Source organism: Ovis aries, chromosome 15 (assembly GCF_016772045.2).
Source record: "Ovis aries strain OAR_USU_Benz2616 breed Rambouillet chromosome 15, ARS-UI_Ramb_v3.0, whole genome shotgun sequence".
Classification (NCBI taxonomy): Eukaryota; Metazoa; Chordata; class Mammalia; order Artiodactyla; family Bovidae; genus Ovis; species Ovis aries.
The window spans coordinates 33,207,586-33,231,949 of record NC_056068.1 but is presented as its reverse complement, the minus strand read 5'-3'; the positions used below and the strand labels follow the sequence as shown (position 1 = coordinate 33,231,949).

At 41.3% G+C, this 24,364-nt stretch overlaps 1 protein-coding gene across 2 annotated transcripts in view; it reads right to left on the bottom strand.

Annotated features, from left to right (window-relative positions):
• CRTAM (cytotoxic and regulatory T cell molecule) overlaps window positions 1-23,690 on the bottom strand; it is a 28,563-nt gene extending 4,873 nt beyond the window's left edge. Inside the window, exons 1-8 of one of the 2 annotated variants that reach the window (XM_042233003.1) lie at window positions 23,509-23,690; window positions 15,657-15,800; window positions 12,566-12,718; window positions 10,447-10,590; window positions 8,873-9,034; window positions 5,807-5,887; window positions 3,072-3,149; window positions 548-694 (exon numbers count right to left, since the gene is read on the bottom strand). In XM_042233003.1, coding sequence (XP_042088937.1) covers window positions 548-694; window positions 3,072-3,149; window positions 5,807-5,887; window positions 8,873-9,034; window positions 10,447-10,590; window positions 12,566-12,718; window positions 15,657-15,780 — 889 coding nt within the window. In that variant the 5' untranslated portion in view covers window positions 15,781-15,800; window positions 23,509-23,690. The remainder of the gene's footprint in view (window positions 1-547; window positions 695-3,071; window positions 3,150-5,806; window positions 5,888-8,872; window positions 9,035-10,446; window positions 10,591-12,565; window positions 12,719-15,656; window positions 15,801-23,508) is intronic. The other variant, XM_015100966.3, reaches the window with a different exon arrangement.
• Between the last annotated feature and the right edge of the window lie 674 nt (window positions 23,691-24,364).

Below are 24,364 nucleotides of genomic sequence, written 5' to 3'. Positions count from 1 at the left end.
TTTTGTTTTTGTTTCCAATGATAACTTTTAAATCTGAATGCTTAGAAAAAATTGCGAACATATGGTTGACGGAAGCTAAGTGCATTCTTATAGAGTAAGAATGGGCCCACACACAGTCTATTATATTCAACCCTTGACTGGTCAGTCAGTCCTAGAATAGGAACTCCTTGAGGACAGGGATTTGGTCTGCCTTGTTGGCAGATGTGTTCTCAGTGCCTGGAAGAGTGCCTGGCACACGTGGGTGTTCAGTAAATGCTTATTGAATGAATGGATGAATATGCTCTCTATTTGGTACCCTTTTGTGAATAGAAGCCTCCACAATTTAATGCCATTTCCTAGAGCTACTCTAGTTTCTCTTGGTCATGCATTCTTTGACTGTAATCCCTGGAAGTTCACATCCTGCTCAGACAGCCGGTATAGCATTGAATGGTGCACTGCTCAGATGGTACCGCATTGAATGGAAGAGCTTTAATTGACAGAATTTCCCTTTGGGCTGGCCAGTGGCTTCAGCACCTTGGAGCCTCTGTCAGGCTCTCTGCCCACTCACCTTTCTTCCATATCACATGTGCTTTCCGGAGTTTCATGATGAAAAGCTGGACAATGATGAACAGTATGAATATGAGGAAGGACACGAGGGTCAGCAGCAGGACACCGCTCTTCTTCTTCGTCAGTCCCCCATACTGCCGATTTGCTTCTGCAGGGAAAATGCAAGGGCTTTAAACAGGCTGAGGGGTTTTTTGATCACTGAGGAATATATACAGTATTTGCAAAATATAATGAAGGATAATAGCTGAGAGGAAAAGATGAGGGAGAGCTTTACCCTGAAGGTAAAGAGAGTCAGGTTATTCGTTCTCTGAAAATAAGCAAACAGGAATGTAAACAAAGCAATTTCATGGGATGATTTGAAAAAGGTTTTTAAGTTACATAGATATTGGGCTAGTTATTTTTCATTTCTAGAGGAAACGTGAGGATATTGAAGTATAGTCAGAGAGTTCAAATTAGCTGTAAGGAATGGAGTTTTTAGCAAAGTGTAGTTAAGTAGCAAGAAAAGTCACTACGGAGTTTGAAAAACTCTGCAAATAAAATGAAATTTCATTAATCTTGGCTAGGTTAAATGTGGTCCTCCACGAAGGCATCTGGAGATAAACCAGGTGAGCTCTTAAAGATCTTTCTAGTACTCTTATTTTGGGGGCTCTGCATTTGCAGAATGTCATTCACGGTCCCCTTCATCTCAACCAACATGCCATTAAGGAGTGCAGCTACTCAGAGAAAACTGTGCTTGGAGCTGCTAAGGCACAATCCTATGATTTAGGGAGTAGTTCTCTCTATATATAAACAAACAAGTTAATAAAAACAAACAGCAGTCCTGAGAAAACCATTATAGAAAAAGACACTGTGTTCACTGCAGCATTATTTATAATAGCTAGGACATGGAAGCAACCTAGATGTCCATCGAGAGATGAATGGATAAAGAAATTGTGATACATATATATATAGCGGAATATTACTCAGCCGTAAAAAGGAACACATTTGCATCAGTGCTAATGAGGTGGATAAACCTAGAGCCTATTATGCTGAGTGAAGCAGGTCAGAAAGAGAAAAACAAATATTGTATATTCATGCATATATATGGAATCTAGAAGGATGGTATTGATGATCCTGTTTGCAGGGCAGCACTGGAGATGCAGGCATAGAGAAGAGACCTATGGACACAGGGAGGGGGGCATGGAGAGGGCGGGACGAATGGAAAGAGCAGAGTGGAAGCATACACATTACCATATGTAGAATACGACTCAGGGAACTCAAACCAGGGCGCTGTGACAACCTAGAGGTATGGGATGTGGTGGGAGGGGGGAGGGAGGTTCAAGAGGAAGGGGACTTTTGTATATATATGGCTGATTCATGTTGATGTATGGCAGAAACCAACACAATATTGTAAAGCAATTATCCTTCAATTAAAAAAACAAACAAGCAGCAGTAAGATAACTGTGCCAGATTCTAGACCCACATATGTTATGTATAATAATGTGTTCAGGGGTTCCGAGGCTGGCAGGGTCCTTGAGCTGGTCAGGAAAGTGTCCGGCGAGGAGGCTGGTCTTGAAGGAGGGGTAAGGAGAAGGTGACGTGGATTTCCTTTCATCGGGGCAGTTAGGGCAGGGCCATCAAAATGAGATGGAAAGTTATCTGAGAAAAACGTGTATTCTGGTCAGGACTTCACAGAGACAGGGCCACAGAGGGAGGTGGTAGAGAGCACCTCTGGAGGCCTGAAGGCTCAGGCTCTGCGCTGTGAATGGTGAGCCATAGCGGTTTTCTGATCACTGGGGTAGAGGGTGCAAAGGGGTGTTTTGATAGTAGGATGCTGAAAAATCACAGCAAGAGAAGTTGAAGTTACAATACTTTATGCAGGACATGATGGGGGCCTGCATCAAGGAGGTGGCTGTGCTTGTGGACAAAAGAGAAGGCTCAAAACTCTTTGGGAACCTATTGATTTTATATGTGTGCATATGTGTGTGTCTATATACACACACGTATATGTGTGTGTTTTGGGCCTGTGTGATGTTTTGGGAAGTCGATTTTGTGGGAAAAGGTGCTGTTCAGTTTTTAGCCATGTTGAGTTTGAGGAACTGGCAGAAAACTCAGCCAGAGATATGTGGGAAATGGAATAAAACAGGGATTCTTGCTTGGGAGAATGTTCTGGAAATGCAGGTATGTAACTCTTCTGTTTGACAGCAACAGACATACTCTTGGGAAGGGGGAAACTCTTTAAGGATTAAGGCAATAACCAGGGATGGAGAAATAGAATCAAATCTACATAGAAGAAGTCAGAGGAGGAGGGGACGTGAGCTAATGGACACGAGGAGGAGTGGTGAGCAAAGTAACAGGACCAGACAGAGTAAGTCAGGGAAGCCAGGCAGATGACTAGGTCAAGGAGCAGGTCAAGGGATAAGGGAGTGATTAACCAATAAAAAGGTCAAACATCATGAGGACTGAAAAAGTCTACTGGATGTATTGATTAAGAGGTTAAAACATCAAGTGTCAGTTCTAAGTAAATAAGTGTTGGGGACACTTACCAGTGGCCAAATGAGAGACTTGAGTGGTTTGTTCTTCCTCTTCCTTGTCAATCTCTGACGTACTAGAATCTTCCATTACTGCAACCAAGATGAAAGTAAGACATGAGATATTCGTATGACAGTGTATGTGCTATGTGGTATATATGCACATATTCATCCCAAAGCACCTTGGAAACCAAATTGAAAGATCCTCATTCAAAACAATATCACTTTGCAACTACTGACTTCTTCCAAAAATTGTTGCAAATGGTCAGTTTCACTTTTTTTTTTTTCCTTAAAGAGTCACTCAGTTGTATCCCATTCTTTGCAACCCCATGGACTGTAGCCTGCCAGGCTCCTCTGTCCATGGGATTTCCCAGGTAAGAATACTGGAATGGATAGCCATTTCCTTCTCCAGGCGATCTTCCCAGCCCAGGGATGGAACCCGGGTCTCCTGCATTGCAGGCAGATTCTTTACCATCTGAGCCACGAGGGAAGCCCTTCTTTTTTCAAGGTGAATGTTTAATGAACACTTTCTCTGTGCCAGACCTTAAACTGACCATTTGGTATATATTACTTCTCACTATAGGTCTGAGCAAACAGGTCTCAGTTCTATAGCAGATAAGTGGCAGAGCCAGTATAAAAACTCAGAATCCCAAATTTAAAACATTATATTTCCTCCCTGAACCAGGTCTATTAGTTGAAGCAGTTTTAGGATGCTTCAGGACTGAATATTGAAGAATGGTACCTTAAGCCTGGTGAATAGAAATCCTACAACCTGAAATGCACAAAGCAGTGATTTTTATGTTGAAAATTGGCTCAGTTGCCATTCAGCCCAATGCTTGCTTCCTCCTTAGAAATAGGGTGTGCTATGATGATTTTGCGAGGTAAGAGAAATTAAAAAAATAAGATTCTTTTTTTCCGATTTTGTTGTTTCTTTTCCCTGGTTTTTTTTCCCTCCTCTGCACTCTTGGTTTGTAGCCCATTGCTCAGCGCCACCATGTGGGCCCTGAGAGGAATGAAACCACCCCTTCTCTTGAAAATGGGTATTATTAACAGTAATACAATCGTAGAAATTGAAAGCTGAAAGGAATTTTAGAAACCATATTTCTTAAATCTTCTGTTCTATATGAAAAAGCAGAGGAGAAAATTGAGTTATTCGGTAGTGGTGTAAGCCGATTTAAAGACAAATAGATTCTAAACACGTTTAAAAATATTGGTTTATTTAACCAAGGGATGTGGCTGTTCCACTTCATAATATTTTCAATTTCCATTGCCCTGCAGAAAAAGTATATATGTATGTATGGTATATATATATTTATCAGTGCTTAAAGAAACTAAACATTTACTTCTAAGTATTAGTGAAGATAAACATTTAAAAAATGTGGTCTGATACTCAGAACTGTGGACATGATAGTGATAGGAAAGCACTTCTCCCACCACACAATTTTCGAGAGACTCTGTTGAAACAGAAAGAGGATATGTGGGGATTTATGCCTTTCTGAATGAAGCTTACAGTCGTGTTCAAAGCACCGTGACAGCTGCATGCAAGCATTCACTCATCCGTTCACGCATACTGCATTTTGTGAGTACCTGCTACTGGCAGGTATCCAGCTAGGTAACATACAAAGATAAGTTAAATATATGATCATTGCCCAGAGTTAATCATCTAGTGGTTCACTGTCTAACCAAGCTGGGATTATAAACCAGGTTTTCTAAATTCTCCTTCTTTTATAGTTCAATCCTGTCATCAAACACTGAGTTCTTAAATATATTTTAGCACTCAGAATGTTACATTTCTATACTTTGGAGGTGTGTACAGTAAGCTTGAAAAACACACATTTTTGCTTCTGTGTGTATGGTTTTTTTTTTTTAAAACCTCACTAATGAAAGAAAAGGAAATTTAAAAAATAAAATGCATATGGTAAGTTGAAGAAACAAAACAGGAGCTGGTGGCTCAGTGGTTAAGAATCTGCTTGCCAGTGCAGGGGACACGGGTTCGATCCCTGATCCAGGAAGATCCCGCATGCCGTGGAGCAACTAAGTCTGTGCGCCACAGCTACTGAGCCCAGGCTCTAGAGCCCGGGAACTGCACCTGCTGAGCCCACATGCCCCAACTACTGAAACCCAAGTGCCTCAGAGCCAGTGCTCTGCAGCAAGAGAAGCCACCGCAGTGAGAAGCCGCCACTGACTGCGGCTAGAGAAAGCCTGTGCGCAGCAACTAGGACCCAGCACAGCCAAGTCAAATAAGTAAAACTGTAAGAGCAAAACAGAACTATCTGAGTTCTTGACAACCAAGTAACTGATGAGCCTTCAAGGGTGACTTTGCTATTCAATGACAACAGCTAAACTCCAGATCCTGCATGTTGCGCTTTGCTGTTATCAAGTCTTTATTTTGTGTTTGGTCTGTTCTAGATGGAAGAACAAAGAAATGAGTCTCCTATAAGTGAATCCAACCTTGCCTTTTACCACGGAGGGATTCAGATGTCACAGTTGTGTGTGCATGCCTGTGTGTGTGAGAGAGAGAGAAAGAGAACTTACAAGGTGTTAGTTACTCTAAAGCCCCTCCCACTCACTGAACTCTCTGAATACGGTGCTTCTCCTGGTCACCATGAAGCTGGAGCCAGTTGGAAGGAGACTTCTATGGTCTTATTACAAATTAAAAGAAAAAAACATTCTTGAAACTTAGAATGGGAAAAGTGACCTTCCAGAGAATCATAATTTTTTTTTAAAGTTTTAATGTTTTTGATACTTACCAGTGCTATTGGGCTGCTGAGGGTCTTGAGAGGATAGAGAGCTTGTCTCCAGGGCAGCTGACGTTGTCTCTTGATCAGTAACTAGGAAAGGGGAAAAACAGAATTCCGCAACTACAGAGAGCAATTTTACCCACGTTGTGCTCAGTACAGCAGATTGGAGAATATGCTTGGCTGCTACCTGCTTGTGGAGGTTCTGCAGAAACCGCAGAATTAGGTGTTCTGCAGCCCTTGTGCTGGTGTTTGAATCTATATCCCGCTGATTGTCCATCTGCTAAACTGCCTGGCTTAGAAGCGTAACAGGCTGGACCTCTGTGGAGCGGTGCATTGGGCAGTGGTGGGCAGACTGTTCATCTCTATCTGTATCTCCCTATTAATACTTATTAATCTGTCTATCTACTTAATCGCATATCTACCTGCCTATTTATTAGGTGGCTTTGGAGTCAGTGTCAGAATGGGCTGAATTCCAATGCTGATCCTTGCCTGCCAATGATTAAATTTGGACCAGGTCCCTAATCTCTCATATGCAAGGCTTTTCCTTACCTGTAAAATGGAGGTTCTAATACATTCACCTCTCGGAGTTTTTTGGTGAGAATAAATGATTTCATTTGTATGATATGTGTAGCCCCAAACCTGACTATTCATTAAGAGGCTTACCAAATGCTCTTGTAGACTATAAAATCAATGGTTAGGAATGTACCTAGAGGTTCAACTTAGCATAGGTTTGATCAGTCAACGAACAGGCCTGCAACCAGGGAGCTTATAAAAACAATGCCTGTTAATTTACAAATATTGATACTGATCTGTAATATCTTCATGGAATCTGTGAGTGCTTTTCAGTCTTTCATTTAATCAAAGGATTTTTCTGTGGCTTTTAAATTATTTTCTTAATCAAACACTAAAAATTTAAAACTATAAAAATGCTTGAATCACATGCCAACGGCTCTGAGAAAAGAAGAACCACTAAGGAGACACTGGAGAAATAGTAAAACAGATCACAAGGCTAAAGTGAGCTCTGTGGCCACAAAGAGGCCAGAGAAAATTGAAGAGAGGAGAAGTCGCCTGCAGTGAAAAGCTCGAAGACAAGTCAAATAGAAGAGCTGGAAGCAGATGACAAGATAAGGATAATGTGGCAACTACTGGGGACACAGAGAATAAAATTTATCAATAACGATTAAGATCTAGAATAATGTATACTATATGAATTCATATAATTACATAATTATGTACAAAATAGGTTATATATATATTACATATACTATATTCTATACACATTGTATATATTATGTGTATATGCCATAGTGTGTGCATACAATTGTCACATATATTTTCAATAGTCTGTGTATGTGTATATACATACATACATACATATATATATACACACACACACTCTGTGTATGTATAGAACTATGGCCATCCAGGAGGAGAAGCTGTGATTTCTCCTTCAGCAGTAATTTTGGTAGATGGTTTGAACAATTGCTGAAAATTAAAATATATATTTATTGATATTGTTGGTTCTTTTATTTAAAATCTGAACATTTTTCAGAGCCATTTAGGTAAAAAAAGCCTCATTTTCTCTTTGGTGACCCTCCCGCCTCCCCCTGTGCCCTAGACTCCCTTCCATGGCTGGGGGTGGAGAATGAGGAGGGGGATGAGTGACTGAGAGGAAAGAATATTTACGTCAGATTACAGCTCCGCCCAATCTGGGGGCCGTGATTCTTCTAAACCCAGCTTCCTCAAGACCTACTTTTGGTTTGATGGGAAAGTGACCGGCAGAGAACACAGGGTAGCGAGTGGGGAGTTGCTAACCACAGCGCCAGCCCCCGCAGAGCAGCAGGACACTTTTCTCACAGTGAGGTTCCTGTTCACAAGCACCTTTCCTCATCCGTTATTTCATTCGATACTGAGCTTTTTCAACAAACTCATGGTCATCCAGCAGCTTCCTCTTTCACTAGGGTGAGGGAATGCTTATCCTTCAGGAATCTCTTTTCACACCGAGAGTGCTCACTCGTGTCCAGCTCTTTGGGACCCCATGGACTAGCCCGCCAGGCTCCTCTGTCCACGGGGTCCTTCAGACAAGAGCACTGGAGTGGGTTGCCATGCCCTTTTCCAGGGTCACACTGAGAAGTACCTTATAAAGTAATGAAGGTTGGGGTCCTATGAATGATAGATGTGTGATGCCCGCTACTTCTCAGAGGCCGCTTCTTGGCTCAAAACGTTTTATATAGTTTTTAAACTAATTCTTCAACCTTTGGTGATGGGATCAGGGAACAGAGATTCTGAAAATGGAGGCAACTCTTCTTCACATTTAATGTTTGATTTCTTTTCATTTTTATTATTCTTAATTTTTGGTGTTCTCAAAATAGTTTTTTAAAGATTTTTTTTATGTGGATCATTTTCTAAAGTCTTTATTGAATTTGTTACAATACTGCTTGTTTTATGTTTTCATTTTCTGACTGTGAGGCATATGGGATCTTATCTCCCCGACCAGGGATTGAACCTGCACACCCTGCATCGATCGGAAGCTGAACTCTTAATCAATGGGCCACCGGGGAAGCCCCTGCTCAGAGTATTAACATGGGTAGACTATGTTCTCTAAAACAGTTATAACAAAATAAATCTAAAGCATAGTCATGACTTAATGTGGGTACATGATTGTTAACATACAATGATATTGACAAGTTTAGATTTACTTCAGTCAGTTTTATCCCCTTGGGGATTAAGTACAGGGATGTAGTAAGCTTCACATGGTCTCTCCAAAAACATGACTGCAATAAAACTATTTTAGGTCAAGTTATGCCAGCTGTCATGATCAAAAAACAAGCATGACCCTGCTTGCATATGGCACTCTGTTAGGCTTTCTACACAACTGGGATTCCTCTGTGTTGGAACAGTAACTCTGTCGCCCAGCTGGAGAAATTTCAATCATGAAAGAAATTTGTTATTTAAAAAAGCTTTGTGGACAGTGAGCTCACTCTGAAGGACTTTTCCTAATCTATTTCATCTTGTTTGATAGTGTGATATAAGGTAAATTTAAGATAATCAAAGACAGCCATTGGTGGTTCTTACCCAGATCTTCAAACCGAAAAGGTGCTACCAGTTTTCTTCCTTGCAGGCCTTTGTGTCGGATAATGCAACTTGCTGTGGAGTTTTTGCTGTATGAGTGGACTGTCAGTGTGCTGGTGCTGTTACACTTCTTCCCATCAGTTTCATATTCATGGTGGGTTTCACCTGTGAAACAATTTGAAGTGTGTGTGAGGTCATGACAGTTTAATGCTATTGGGTGGCATGGTTCTCTGAGAAACCAATGCCCTTGACATCTTGGCAAACCTGTTAGTCTTCTAACCTCACTCTAATTTCCCTCAGCCACCTGGGACGTGCTTGGCCCCATTCCCAAAGAGAAGCAGATGAACAAGAGTGGATAATTTCCTATAAACCCTGTACTATGGGAAAAAAAAAAAATCCAAAGCTTATCATGGTTACATAAGAAAGACAGCCTAATGTTGTGGAACACAAAGACCCAAGACCTTACTCAGGTTGAATGAATAAGGCAGATTAAAGAAAGGTCTAGAATTGGCAGTGGACTGAACCTATAAATTGAATGAAATGTATGTTGAATCAGTTTCCAAGCATGACAGTTGGTTATCCTGCTTCAGTTAAAAGGCTCAAAGCTTAGGTTTTTGTTGTTGCTGCTGTTATCAAAATAGTTTTATCTGCCATAGGGAGTATGACATGATACTCCATTGTTCAAGCAAGAACTTATCTGTTCCAATTGCATGTATTATGTTACATATATATTTTTAGAAACGTATTTATTTATTTGGCTGTGCCAGGTCTTGGTTCTGGCATGTGGGATCTTTAGTTGAGTCATGCAGAATGTTTAGCTGCAGGATGTGGGATTTAGTTCTCTGATAAGGGATTGAACCCTGGACCCCCTGCATTGGGAGCATGGAGTCTTAGCCACTGAACCACCAGGGAAGTCCTAAACATATTTTGAATTCTGTGTCTGATACAGAGTTCATGCTCAGAGGTACAGGTAATAGCTATATTATGTATTTTATGAAATTTTGTTGTTGTTGAGTCACTGAGTCGTGTCTGACTCTTTGCAACCCCATGGACTGCAGCATGCCAGTCCTCCCTGTCTCTCACTATCTTCCAGAGTTTGCCCACGCTCATGTCCAGTGAATCAGTGATGCTATCCAACCATCTTATCCTCTCCCACTCTTCATAAAATGAAATTGTATGCAGTGACATTGTTCAGTCACTCAGTTGTGTCTGACTCTGTGACGCCATGGACTGCAGCATGCCAGGCTTCCCTGTCCTTCACTATCTCTCGGAGTTTGTTCAAACTCATGTCCATTGAGTCTATGAAACCATAATATTTAATACATGTACCATTTTAGGTTTCTACCTTGTTTTAAACAAAAGCATGTAACCATGTTATTTGTGTTGAGGCTTTCAAGAATAAGGCATAGTATTGATTGGTTTATAAGGATAATTTGTCTGGAAAAGGATGGATGAAATATTGAATGGGGTTTTCTGGCACTTTCTGCCACCAGAGGGTGCCAGAACATTTAAAAATTCCTTAAAAATATAAATAGGAAGGAAAACAAAGGAGAAAAGAGAATGGTTTCTTCACTTACCATAGAGCTCCATGCCATTCCCTAAGAGCCAGGTTATCCGTGGAGGGGGCTTGTTTCTCACGGTGGAGCATTTCAGTATGACGTGTTCTTCTCCATTGTGCGTCTTGATAACTGAAACTTGCAGGGTTGGCGTGACAGGAGTTGCTAGAAGAGAATTGATTTTTCTCTGCTTAATTAGCTGCTCTACATATCTCAGCAAAGCACAGAGCCTAATAATCTGTAGGGATCATTGTAGGGGTTGGTCTAAATAATGGCATATTTTTTCATTTGACCTTTCTCAGGATATAGTTAAGGGGCTTTTATGTACTTGTAAAGCTACGCTGGCTGTCATCAGAATATTTGTCACCCGGTGTGTGATTAGTCTCTGGAAATTCCCAAGTAGACTATGTTACAACAGTAATTCTTAAATTTTATAGATGAGTATATTTGAGTGGTAGAACACGAGGTGAGGAATAGAAGCTGGAATTCTGGTCCCATCTCTGTCACCAACTATTTGTAAGAACTTGGGTAAGTCCCACAACCTCTTGGTGTATCAGTTTCCTTGTCTGAGTCGTAAAGGAGTTGGTTTATGGGTTGGCTGTGTGAGCTCTAAACTTTCATGAGTCTAGGACTCACCTCAGTATAAGTTACTCCTGTCCCCTCCTCCCATCAAAGAGGCATTTCTCTAAAGGGCCCATCAGCCTGATTTCTTTTTACTTCTGTCTAGGAAAGTTTGCCTGGAAAACCCCATGGACGGAGGAGCCTGGGAGGCTGCAGTCCATGGGGTTGCTAAGAGTCGGACACAACTGAGCGACTTCACTTTCACTTTTCACTTTCATGCATTGGAGACGGAAATGGCAACCCACTCCAGTGTTCTTGCCTGGAGAATCCCAGGGATGGGGGAGCCTGGTGGGCTGCCGTCTATGGGGTCGCACAGAGTTGGACAAGACTGAAGCGACTTAGCAGCAGCAGGAAAGTTTTTTCAGTTAGGCTTATATCTTCTCTGTTCTACCTCACACTGTGGGGTACAGAATGGGACCCTTTAGCATCTATTTACTCATCCATCTGCCATTAAGACATTATGAAGTCAGTTCCAAGTATGTACTAGATGCTGGCAATACAAATGTGGGAAAGATGAGGCCCCTCAAAGAAGAGCATGGTGATAAGAGCAGCCCCCTAAACTGCTCACTGAAAGATCACGTGTCAGGTGCAGTGACAGAGGTAGGCATGAGGTGTTGTGAGAGGTGTTATGAGAGCCCCAGTAGAGCACAGACTTGGCCTGACCCAGAGTGATATTGCGGGTGACCAGCAACATGAGGGAAAGGTGACCCCAAAGCTGAGTCTCATTGCTTCTCAGAACCCCTAGGGAGCCACTCCTTCCCAGAGACTTTGTCACTGTGCCTTTATTTTATGGCAGGTACCACACTCAACTAATGCAAGAAGAGGAGTCTTAGGAACTCCTTGTGTGATATGTAGAATTATGGTATTTAGAGATCAATAAAAGGCAGTGTTTAAAATTGATCTGTTCTGCTACAAAAAGCAAAAAAGTCAAGATAGTAAGACTTAACAGTGAACACAAAGGACCATCTGCAGAACTGAGCAAGTTCCAGCTGTCACTTCCTAGCCAAGCCTCCCAACCCCATCCCCCAACAGAAGAGAGGAACTTGTTTTGCAGAGGGTGTGAGCCGATTGTCCAGCAGAGTTACATCTGAATATATTTGATCTTAGGATATGCTGTCAGGAGTTTCTGCTAGATGTATGTATGTGTTTTGCCTTCCTGAACAACTGTGCAAACTCCTTGTGGGCAGAGATTGTGCCTAATTCATCTTTGATTCCTTGCAGCCCAGTACAGCGCCTGGCACAGAGTCACAGTTCAGCCAATACGAATTCTCTTTCCTTTTAGTTCCCTGCAGAGAAAATTTAGTTGATGCCAAAGACGATTTTCACAAACTCACATTTACTCTGGGACTTGCCACTCAAATTGCTCCTTTCTGTTTTGTCTCAACGAAGATGGCAGAGTTGCCAGGAAATGCCTTGCTGCAGGCAACATTTTTAATTATAATATTGAGTTTAAAAATGAGATATCCCGTTCCTAAGTGTATTGCTCCCAGGCTGGGTTTACTGGCTTTCAGGCACTTACCTAACACAATCACTTTCACTTCCTTTGTTCTCACGGACTTGCCGTAGTGCAGACACTTGTACACGCCTTCATCATGCTGTGTTACCTTCAGCACGCTGATGGAGAGCTGATTGGAGGAGTGATGAAGAAGCTGGTATTTGGAACTTTTTAAAGCTGTACAAGAGGGAACAAGAGCTGTTATAAGGAGAAGTATCAGATGAATGCAGACTCTCAGTGGATGGATTTTTCACAGGAATAGCTTTTGATTATCACACTTTAAGGGAATGGATGTCTCATCTTTAACTGAGCTGCCTTCCAAATTCTAGTGTTACCAACTGGAGACCTCTCAATAGTTCGAAGTTAGTTTAGGAAATAAAGTATTTTAATACTAAGATCTGTGAAATAAGCAGTTTTTAAAATTTATGCTGGTAGGAAGTTATGAACCCTGGGTTTGCAAAGGGTTTAGGTGGCAGGAGGATCTTAAATAATTTTTTTTACATTATGTAAATGCCCCAGTGTAATTTGTCTTAGAAATCCAATTCTCTGTCTTGTCATACACAGCATTGTGATGCAATTATACTCCAATTAAATTTTTAAAAACTATTGGAAAGCTGTCCATAATTATCACTATTTAAATTTTATAGTCATATGAATAAGATTGGAACAAAAATAGTTGTCAAATTGATTTGATGACAAAGCTGTAAAATCTACTGTTCTTATGATTTCATATGACAATGAATAACCAAGATATGTTTAGAAGAAAAGTTCATTATTATTTGAAATTTCCCAGAGTATGTAGTACTTTCAAATGTTTAGGGAATGGTAAAAATAAACAAACGCAACAACAAAACAAAACAAACAAAACCCCACAAGAACATAAAATCTCCCACAGTTTCAGAAAGTTCTAGCCAACAGTAAGTATTCCTTTTGATTCTGTCTTGATCTGGGATTTCCATCTCAAATCAAAGGTCCCTTAGTGAATCAGAGGCTCCCGAAATGAGTGGTTTTCTTTGTTTCTTTTTTTCTAATGTTAAGATTTATAATGTGAACAAGCCTAAAATCGTTAAACCTCAATTGGCTGACCAAGGAAGGTTGTTTCTCATCTGAAATAACGGTTATGGTGTCCTGGGACACTGAGGTTCCCTGAATCCAGGTGTTCTCAGCCTCAGCACTACTGACATTTGGGTCCATAATTCTCTCCTGGGTGAAGAGTATGGGGGAGCTATACTCTGCGTTATGCATGTTTAGCAGCGTCTCTGGCTGGCAACCCGCTCCAGTACTCTTGCCTGGAGAATCCCATGGACGGAAGAGCTTGGTGGGCTGCAGTCCACGGGGTTGCAGAGTGGGACATGACTGAGCGACTTCACTTTCACTTCACTGGTCTCTCTCCTTAGATTCCAGATCCCCATGCCTTTTCTCAGTTATAACAACCAGAACTATCACATTGCCAAATATCCCGTGGAGGGCAAAAAAATACCCTTGAGGGAGAACCATCACGCTAGATCAGGGCATTTGAGAACGTCCATCTTCTCCCAGTGTTACTGTTGTCGTTTAGCTGCTTGCTTGTGTCTGACTCTTTGTGACCGCATGGGCTATAGCCCGCCAGGCTCCTCTGTCTGTAGAATTTCCCAGGCAAGAAGACTGGAGTGGGTTGCTATAGCTTTCTCCACGGGATCTTCCCAACCCAGGGACTGAACCTGCATCTCCTGCCTTGGCAGATGGATCCTTTACCGCTGAGCCACCAGGGAAGCCCAGTTTAACCAAAACAAAAGCAACAGAAAGCATTATTTAACAGAATTCTCCTTAAAGGTCTCCTCTCAGAACTTTTATCAATTAATATGTACTTACTCTATTGGAATCTAGTTGGTTTAGCTTAAAAGAATATATTTAGTTATCTTACAGTGAACCTATCAATTGTTATCATATTTTCTAAAGCACATCAAGTTTTTCTAGAGGGTCTGCTTTTACAAAGCAGAATGAAATTTGCTGTGTTGGATACTTTCCCAAGCATTTGGTAATTAGGAGTATTAAATGGAGATATAAAATGGTCTCATTATCAGGGCTTCCCTGGTGGTCCAGTGGTTAAGATTTTGCCCTTCAATGCAGCAGATACAATATTTGATCCTTGGTCAGGGAGCTAAAATCCTATATGCCTTGGGGTCAAAAATCCAAATCATAAAAACAGAAGCAATATTGTAACAAATTCAATAAAGACTTTAAAAATGGTCCACATTACAAAAAAAAAAAACCTTAAAAAAAATCCAGTGTTTAAAAAAAATAGTCTCATTATAAAGGAAGGGTTTCATAAAATACTTCCCAAAGAGATGAACTAAATAGAGTTAAAAAAAATCCCTTCCCACAAGGAAAAAAAAAAAAAAAGCTGGGACCACGTGAGGTGACAGATATTAACTAAACTTATTGGGGTATTATTTTCCAATATATACATATATCAAAGCATTGTATGGTACACATTAAACCAATACAATGTTTAATGCATTGAATACAATGAAAAAAGAGTTCCCTCCCATCTTAGGCATCTAGGACTCAATGTGTGTTTGTGAGAGAGGAAGGCTACTGTCCTTTTCAGAGTAAAACATGCCACCAATTCCTATTGCTCAGCGATCCTGAGTTTTTGTTAAGACCATTGGGAGAAGGGGAGACATTTTGGGGTGGGCTTTGATGTGTGACTCTGGGTTGCTCAGGTGGAAAAGAGAGCTCCTGGCTGTAGAAGGGGGGTGACGTGTTGGCTGCCCGAGGACCGCGGGCCCCCCACCTGTCTGTCTGCGGCCACCTATCATCGAGCTGTCGGTTGCTTCATGGTCACTGAGAGTCAAAAAGTGACCTGGGGGTGAGGTGGGATGGTGGAAACGGGCTTTGTCATTTGAGCCCCCTTTACCAACCATACTGGTGGGGTTTCCATTTCAGACTTCCTGCCAGAAAAAAAGCAGCCGTGTGTAAAACACAGGCTTCTGGGTGTGATTTACGTGTCACAGTAGGTGGGGCCAAGCCCACCATTGGGGTGACTCATGCTGACTTTCTGGCCCACCAGCCTGTCTGTCTGGAAAATCCGTCGGGTTGAGGTCTGGCGGTGGTTTCTCTCTTCTTCACTTACCAGGTTGTTCATTGAAGAAAATGGTGAAGCCCGAGGGGGCCAGCCACTGCAGAGAAGTGGTCTCCTGAGAAACGGTACAGTTTAGAGTGAGTGTCTGGCCTTCCTCTATGGGGACAGTTTCCATGTGGTTGGTCCGAAAGGCCTCTGTGGAGGAAGAGAATTGTGGACCGTCAGACTGGCATGGGCCACACTACACCTGAATTGAGGCAAGGGCTTAGACTCGAGGCAACCTCGTTCATCATTTGATCATTTGTATACGTTTGGAGAAGGAAATGGCACCCACTCCAGTGTTCTTGCCTGGAGAATCCCAGGGATGGCAGAGCCTGGTGGGCTGGCATTTATGGGGTCGCACAGAGTCGGACATGACTGAAGTGACTTAGCAGCAGCAGCAGCAGACATTTGTTAGAGAAACAGAACCCAAAGTCAACACCGAAAACTGCAAGGAGAGGAGGGAAGCAGTGTGCTAGAGCAATCACGATGTCTCTTGAAGGAGCATGAATGAAGGGGTGGGTTTTGATGAAAGCTGAACAGCGTCTATGAGGCACTTGCCTTGCCATATGCTGGAAATTGTATCTTCCATGTTACTGATATTGAACTCAACTTTCAAACTAATGCTCTAAAGCAGCAGTTTCCAACCTTTTTGGCACCAGGGACTGGTTTTGTGGAAGATAATTTCTCCATGGAGGAGGGGGCAATGGTTTTGGGATGATTCAAGTGCATTGCAATATTGTGCACTCTATTATTATTACATCAGCTCCACCTCAGATCATCAGGCATTAGATCCCAGAGATTGGGTGGCCCTGCTCTAAAGGAAGAGTGGTTTTGCTCACTTGATGATGAGGGAGTAGAGGTTCAAGGTCACAGAGGTCCTCAAGACGGCATTGGTGCCCAGGTCTGTGGGCTTCTAAGCCCATGCTTGTATAACTGGGTCGGACTACCTAAGTGATGAGACCCCAGAAAATTCAGCTTTTCTGGCCTCTGTTTACAAAAAGGCTGATTTGTGTCTTCGAGTACCGTTGGGGGGGGGCGGTGGGTTTCAGATTCTAAGAAAGAATGTTATATCCTCTGGAGCTCTTGTGAATTACAGATCTGCTCTTCCTGGGGAGTAGGTAAGCCCCTGGGGTAGAAGAGCTTCTCCACCAGAGGGTGGATGTTCTTGGATCTCTTCTGATTTAATATTCCACAGCAGCGCTTTCCCTGGGCACATGTAAGAGTCTGTAATTTCCCCAAATCATAACCCCCAGAGAATGAGAAACAATAGTTCTAAGCAGCTGCAAAGTTATCCTCCCAAAAAAAGAAATTGATAGAAGAATAAATTGGTTCTACTGCTGATTTGGCACATTTATTGCCATTTGTTATTTTTTTTCAACTTTAATTCTTTTTCCTGAGGATGAAAAAATATCATAGACAAGTACAAAACATGTCTATGAACAGAAGAATACCATGGGGTTATAAAATATGAATAGCAAATGCAATGAATTTCACTATCATCTTAGCTGTTTAAAAAAAAGGAAAAAGAAATGACTTTATTTCCTTGTGATAAATTTCAAGTATTAGGAAAAGCACATTGAAGAGGTCTGGGAATTAATTGTTACCGACTTTTTAGTTTGTTCCATTTTGAAGTCATTAATTTCAACCTAGCCTCCAGCAATAATCACCCAAAATTATTGTATTCATATGTTGACTTTCATGGGAAAAGAGTTAGCTTGAGTCCTGATGGAAAAATACTCATATCATCAGCCAATACTATAATGAACAACAAGGATTCAATAAAAAGAGATTGTTTTCAAAAAAAACCATTGAGGCATAGGCCAGAATTCTGCTTAGGCAGGTCATTTGGGAATATTCTCATCTATAAAATCAACCCATGATTGGGTAATAAGGATAGTATTAGTAGAGATGCATTGAAATGACAGTGGAATTTCTTCTAAGGGTAAGCAACTCTTGAGGCAAGAATCTGAATCGAGACCAACTTGTATTGTATCATTCCATTATATGATTCTTGCTTTATCTCTAACCCTTGTGCATGATCTTGCTTCCCACAGACTGAAGCTGCAAGAGGGCAGTGACTGTGCTTTATATTTATCTGCAATTCTTTCTTAACAGAAACTATCACAGTGTAAGCTTGGAAAGTAATGGTTTAATGCCAGCTTTCATGATGACACTGTAATACAGGCATTGCATAGCTATCTTTGCTCTCCTGTTGTTCATAAGAATATTGACAGAGAGGAGGAAAGCTACTACGTACATATATGATAGGATAAAACTAGTGTTAAGCAACATCCCCTGATTTCATCTTTCAGGCAAGAAGTTAACACTCAGAACATTTGCCAATGTTCTTACCTTTGATAAAATGATTGTCTTAGACAGGAAGCCCACACTGGGGGAGAAGGGAGAGGTGAGATATATGTGCACTCTGTTTATGGATAAATGTCTCTCATTTTAAAGGTCTTTTTCTTGGGAATGCATGCTTATGAATTAAATCATGTCATTTAATCCTTACAGTGTCTTAAAAATTGTATAAAAATGTAATATGGTGTTTTAGCATATGGCAAAGAATTCTATCTCCCAAGAGGAGTGTTTGCTCTTGCTGTTGCGATGTCAGAGTCAGGCTGCTGACCACAGATAGAGGTACCGAGTTCCAGATGGAAAGGACTGCATCTGAGGCTTAGAACACCAGTCATTTCCTCTGCTCTTGGCTCCTAGCCTTGCATTTGGCTTCCTAAGCCTGTTTCTCTTGCAATGTTGTCATGTGGAGTCCATGTTTGATTCAGAGACAGGAAATCATTGTAGAAAGGAAGACTAGCTCAGTGAGAAGCCACTGCACCACACGGCTTCAGCTGCAGTACTTAAAAATATTGGCTAATGTGTCTAAGTCATGTCAAAGAGTAGAAGAGAAGGACGGTGGTACCTAAGTCTTGATGCCACATCTTCTAAGAAAAAGGTTCCCCATGATGCTCTTGCTGCTATTGAAAACTACAGTGGAATTTGTCTTTAAAATCTTTTTTTCACCCAAGTTTAGAGTCAAACTTTCACCTTCTTTGTCAGAGGGGTTGGGTGTCGGGTATCTTCTTAGCTCACCACTTCCTCCCCTGCAGGCTCTAAAAACATTTACATTATATTCATATTCACCTTAGCATTTCTAACATAGACAGCAAGTGCCCTGTGCCTACTTGCTGGTTCTCTCTGTCAGCCTTCAGAGTTCCCTGATGTGACTCCCAAATGCTGGTCTATCCCTGTGGTGTCTCTCCTAGGAGGTCACCACTTACTACTGGTAGGTCGTGTTTATTGAGTGGATTATTGACTTCTGGGCTTGGTCATTATCTCCGTGACTGGGTTCATCCATCCATGTACCGCCGTGTGTCATGAGGTCACTAGTTAAGTCAAAGGCTATAGATTGTGTCTGTGTGGTTGGTTTATATGTAGAAAGGGAACGTATGACCTTCACCATCATCTCCACCCCCCGTCCCGTGAGCCAATTGTCCTAGGAGTGGGATAGCTTCACACCAAAGCACACGTGACTGACTCTGAAGCTGAAGGGCAAGCAGCAGTCATAACCACCTACCAGAGCACCTGTAGATAAAATTTGTGCAGTTCCTAAGAGTCCTTGGTTTTTCCCAAGGTTTGGGGAGTTGCAGTGTATCCACCCTACTATAGGCAGGCTGAAGAAAGGAAAGGATTCTTTTTCTTAGTAGCCCAATTATTGAATTGCAACACACACCACCTGCTCCATTCCAGCATGTCTTTGTGGTCATAACTGTCATCACAAGGCACTGCATGCCAGGTATCTGAGAGGCACCCCAGCCTCTTCCCTCTCCAAAACATCTCTTGAATCAATTCGTTCCGGTTTTTCTTTTTCACTACTATCACTGCCTCCATTGTTTTTCTCTTGGACCGTTGCAGTAACCTCCCTCTAGCCTCTGCTTCCTCTAACTTAACCATTTGCATCTGCTTCAGCATTACGATGAAAGGAAATTCCCTGGTGGTCCAGTGGTTAGGACTCTGTACACTCACTACCAAGGGCCCAAGCTCAATCTCTGGTCAGGGAACTAAGATTCCACATCCCACAAGCTGTGGGATTTTGCAGTTCAGCCAAAAATTAAAAATAAAATTAAAACTCAGATTCTTAAAAAAAATTACATATAAAATATACAAATTCAATTGATCCCTTCATTAGAATATTTGCTGTGGCTCCCACTGCTTGTATGAATCAGGCCAGTACTTCAGATACTTCGACCCTCTATCTTCTCCAGTTTATTTGCTGATACTCCCTTTCAGGTGCCCTATGTAAATGGCCACCTGCAAACTCCAGAAATTTTGGACTCAAGAAGATCCTTTGCCTTTGTCCACGCTGTTCTCAGCCTCGAATGCCTTTCTTAGCTCCTTCAAGACTTAAGTCAAATTACACCACTTTTGTCAAACCTGCCCAACTCAACTGGCCCTTCGCCTCTCTTTCCCCTTCAGTGACTTCCTCTCTCCTCCAGATCCCCGAAGGCTTCAGATAGACTTCTCTTACAGCACTTCACACATCACTTTTTCAGTTACGAGTATGTCTCTTGCAGATAGATTACAAACTCCTCATACAAAAGTTGTTTGTATTCCCAGGGCTGAGCACAATCTCAGATTTTAAGTATTTTTTCAATCAATGGCTAAATACGAGTAAATGTATATTCACTAATAAATATATTAATAGGATGCTCACTTTACATTAAATTATAAAGCCTAGAGCTAAGTTAGAATCAGAGACACAAGATGAGTTAAGTCTCAGATCAGAGCCTTATTTGTGTTCCTCTTTTGAGGTTAGCAGGCAAAACATGCTTGGATTCAGATCATTAAAAAAAAGCATCATTGTTATTCTTTAGATAGACTCAATAGAGAAGATTATGTGTGAAAATGAATCAAATTTTGTCAAAATTGAATGATTTCCAGTATAGCTTTAAAGAATCTGTCTCAACGTGTCGGTAAATGGATGACTCTTTCCTGGTCAAAGAAAGTATTGAGAGGACCTTACTCCATCTGCAACTGGACTGTTTCATGCATCCCACTCTCCATGAAACAACCAGAATAGAGGGTGCAAATTGGTGGGTTTTCATCATCCACAGTATAGGAAAATGGGATGAATTTTGAAAAATTCGCCATTGATCCTGTGTTTGACCCATCCTACGGGCTGCCAGTGGAGAAGGCAATGGCAACCCACTCCAGTACTCTTGCCTGGAGAATCCCAGGGACGGAGGAGCCTGGTGGCCTGCCGTCTATGGGGTCGCACAGAGTCGGACACGACTGACGCAACTTAGCAGCAGCAGCAACAGCAGCAGGGGCTGCCAGTAGCAATCCTGAAAAGAGGGCAGGTTCCAAGATTATAGGTCCTTTTTTTTTTTTTTTTTTTCGGTCTATAAGTTTTTGGCACCCATAGAAGCTGTGCAGTAAAAGAAGGTGTCATGATCTTCCCATAATTCAATTAGCTAAAAACAGCTGGCAATTTATGTTGCCCAAACTGATGATTTCCTGCCTTTTTGCTGATAAGAAAGCAGCATGGTCAGCTCCTATCCTGTTTGGGACCCTGATGGGCATGAGTAAGATTAGGTTAGAGTGGGCTTCCCAGGTGACTCAGGGGGTAAAGAACCCACCTGCAATGCAGGAGACACAGGCAGACTCAGGTTCGATCCCCAGCTTGGGAAGATCTCCTGGAGGAGGGCATGGCAACCCACTTCAGTATTCTAGCCTGGAGAATCCCATAGACACAGGAGCGTGGTGGGCTACAGTCCACAGGGTTGTAAAGAGTCAGACATGACTGAAGGGACTGAACACACAGCACACACACAGTGGGCAGTTGGTTCTCAGATACCGTTGACCCTAGATGCCCTCTGGATGGCCCCCTTTGGATGAGTTTTCAGTTGAGGATTTTTCAATAAGGAATCTTCCATATTGTGCAAATCGCTGGCTTTCAAACTTTTGAACCACATCAAGAAACATATTTTCTATCACAATCCAATTCATACTCTCCCTGAAAACTTTCTTGAGATAGTACTTCTACTATGTGCTTTGCTGATAGTTACATTGTTAGTTACTAGCAGGTTTTCTAACTTCTTGTAACCTCAATTTTATCGTATATAAATTAGGGATATGAATACCTTTCTCATTTTTTTTTTGGCTAGGATAAATGAAATTAACATAAAATACACAGCACTGTGCATGATGCAATAAATACATTTCTCCCCTTTCTTTATAAACAGTACTTGAGTAATTTATATTCTAAAAGACTTATCTTAGGTTTACTTTAGGGCATGATTATTGTAGTTTTTATTAAAACATTATTTCTGTGAGGTGTTTTTGAAAGGAAATGAGTACTGAAAAAGTGAAGGTCAGTTAAAGGCTTTAAATTTTGGAATAATAGAAAGCATTCTAATTTTAGCCACTTACCTGTACTTTTTATGAATGAGTTAGCTCTTCTTCAAGCCACTTATTGAAGAAACTTATTTATTACCAAAATTGAATCTTTATTAAGTGCCTCAGGGTACAGGGACCAAAAAAGAGAGCACATATTCAAGTGTATAAAGTAGGAAATTGGAATACTGTGTAAAATAGGAAATCTAGTTTTTTTTTAATTTAATTTTTATTTTGTATTAGAGTATAGTTGATTTACAATGTTATGTTGGTTTCAGGTGTACAGCAGAATGATTCAGTTATACATATTTATCAAATTCTTTCCTCCTATAGGTTATTACAGAATATTGAGTAGTTCTCTGTGTTCTACAGTAGGTCCTTGTTGATACTCTGTTTTATATAAAGTAGTGTGAATATGTTAATCCCAAATTCCTAATTCATTCATCCCCCTCCCTTTCCCCTTCGGTAGCCATAAGGAAATCTAGTTTTAAAAGATACATTCTCCAGATGCAGTTCTTATGGTGAAGGAAGATTTAGAAGGAGAGATGCTTCACTTGGAAGATAGCTATAGATTTGGTATTTGGAAACAAGAAGCACCCAGCAAGCAAGCAATGCTGTATATGTGTGATTTTCTTTGCAAGAAAATGATACAAGTTGCAATCAGAGATTCAGAGACAATACATCCTGCTCCCACTTTGGGGTAGGAATGATTTAACCTGTGCTAAGAACTATGTGTCTTTCTTTAATGTTCATAGTGCAACATTAGACTTAAGCATCCAAAATCACATTTTCAAATAATAAGGAAAGGTAAAGTGACTCAAAAAATAAGCACAAGGTTTTCATGGGAATCATGATTTCTGAACTAATTAAGGGTTGTCTAGCATTTTGCCATTTTCAAAGTACTTTTACAATTGAAATTTGATCCTTATAACAATAGGGTTTGGTAGATCAAACATCGTTATCATTTTAATTTCAACATATAGAAACTGTTTCAGAGAAATTATTTGGCTCAGGCTTAAACAAGGAGGGTTTTTGTTGTTGTTGTTGCTTTTTTAAGCTTTTATTTTGTATTGGAGTATAGCCAATTAGCAATGTTGTGATAGTTTCACGTGGACAGCAAAGGGACTCAGCTATGCATATACATGTATCCATTCCCCCCAAACCCCTCTCCCATCCAGGCTGCCACATAAGTTTGAGCAGCGTTCCCTGTGCTGTACAGTAAGACCAAAGAGCAAAATGGTTTTAAAATGCCAAACTGATGCTCTTTCAACGGGTATACCCTTAAAAGACAGTACACTTGTTAGTTACACTTTACCATAACACGGATTCCACAGAGACACACACTACAATGACCCTTTCTATAGACCCTTTAACAACTGAACACGAGATTCAATTAATCCTGTAACATCCCTCCAATGTGTAATTGTAGTGGAATCTGAGAGATTTACGTGGAAAGTGAGAGATTTACCTGAGTTGCTTCTGCAGTCAGTCCTCTATGAGAACAGTGCCCAAACATTAGGTCAACTGAGCATCAAAAAAAGCACGAGCTGAGTCCTTACCTTGTAAGGGGAACCACGCCAGCAAGCTGCAGACTCTCCACCACATGCTGTGCTCGGCTGTTGCCACCCTTGTCGACTTCCTCTGGATTCTGAAATAAATAGAGCAGAGTGGTTTCTCTTGAGAGGGGGAGGCAGTGGCTCTGTGACCTCATGTCACGCCTCCTCCATTGGCTCTGGAAGCCCCCTTTTAGCTAGCTGCCCTCAAAATACCTCCAGGTGGAACATTTAGGGGACCACATGTGTCACCCCGGTGGTGGAGAGGGGTGAGTGATGTGTTGGTGGCACAGATCTTTCTACCGCACGTGGGTAGTCCTTATAAGTCAACGAATTGGAGGGCTTTTGGAGAGCGAGGAGGTGGGAGAGAAATGAAAAGGTTCCTGTGTAGTGATGTCAACTTCTTTTCACTTTTCTAGTTTATTAAACAATTTAAATCAGGCAAGTTTTGCTGAACCCTTGTGAATATGTTTTAACTCTGGCAACAATTTCCTGTAGTTATCAGGGGGCAGAATTCACTAATTCATATATTTGCTCATTTAAAAAATCTATGTATCCCTCCACCCACTGACCCACCCATCCTCCCTTCCATCATTCATCCACCATCCATACCTAGCCATCTTTTCAAGTACTGCTCTAAGATATGATCAGATATGAAAGATAGAGCCTTGTGTTTAAGGAGAATATGATCTAGTGGGGGTGACGATATGCAGTTTTGGTATTTGATTTACATTAACTGGATGAATTGAGATAGGCTTTATTTCATTTTTT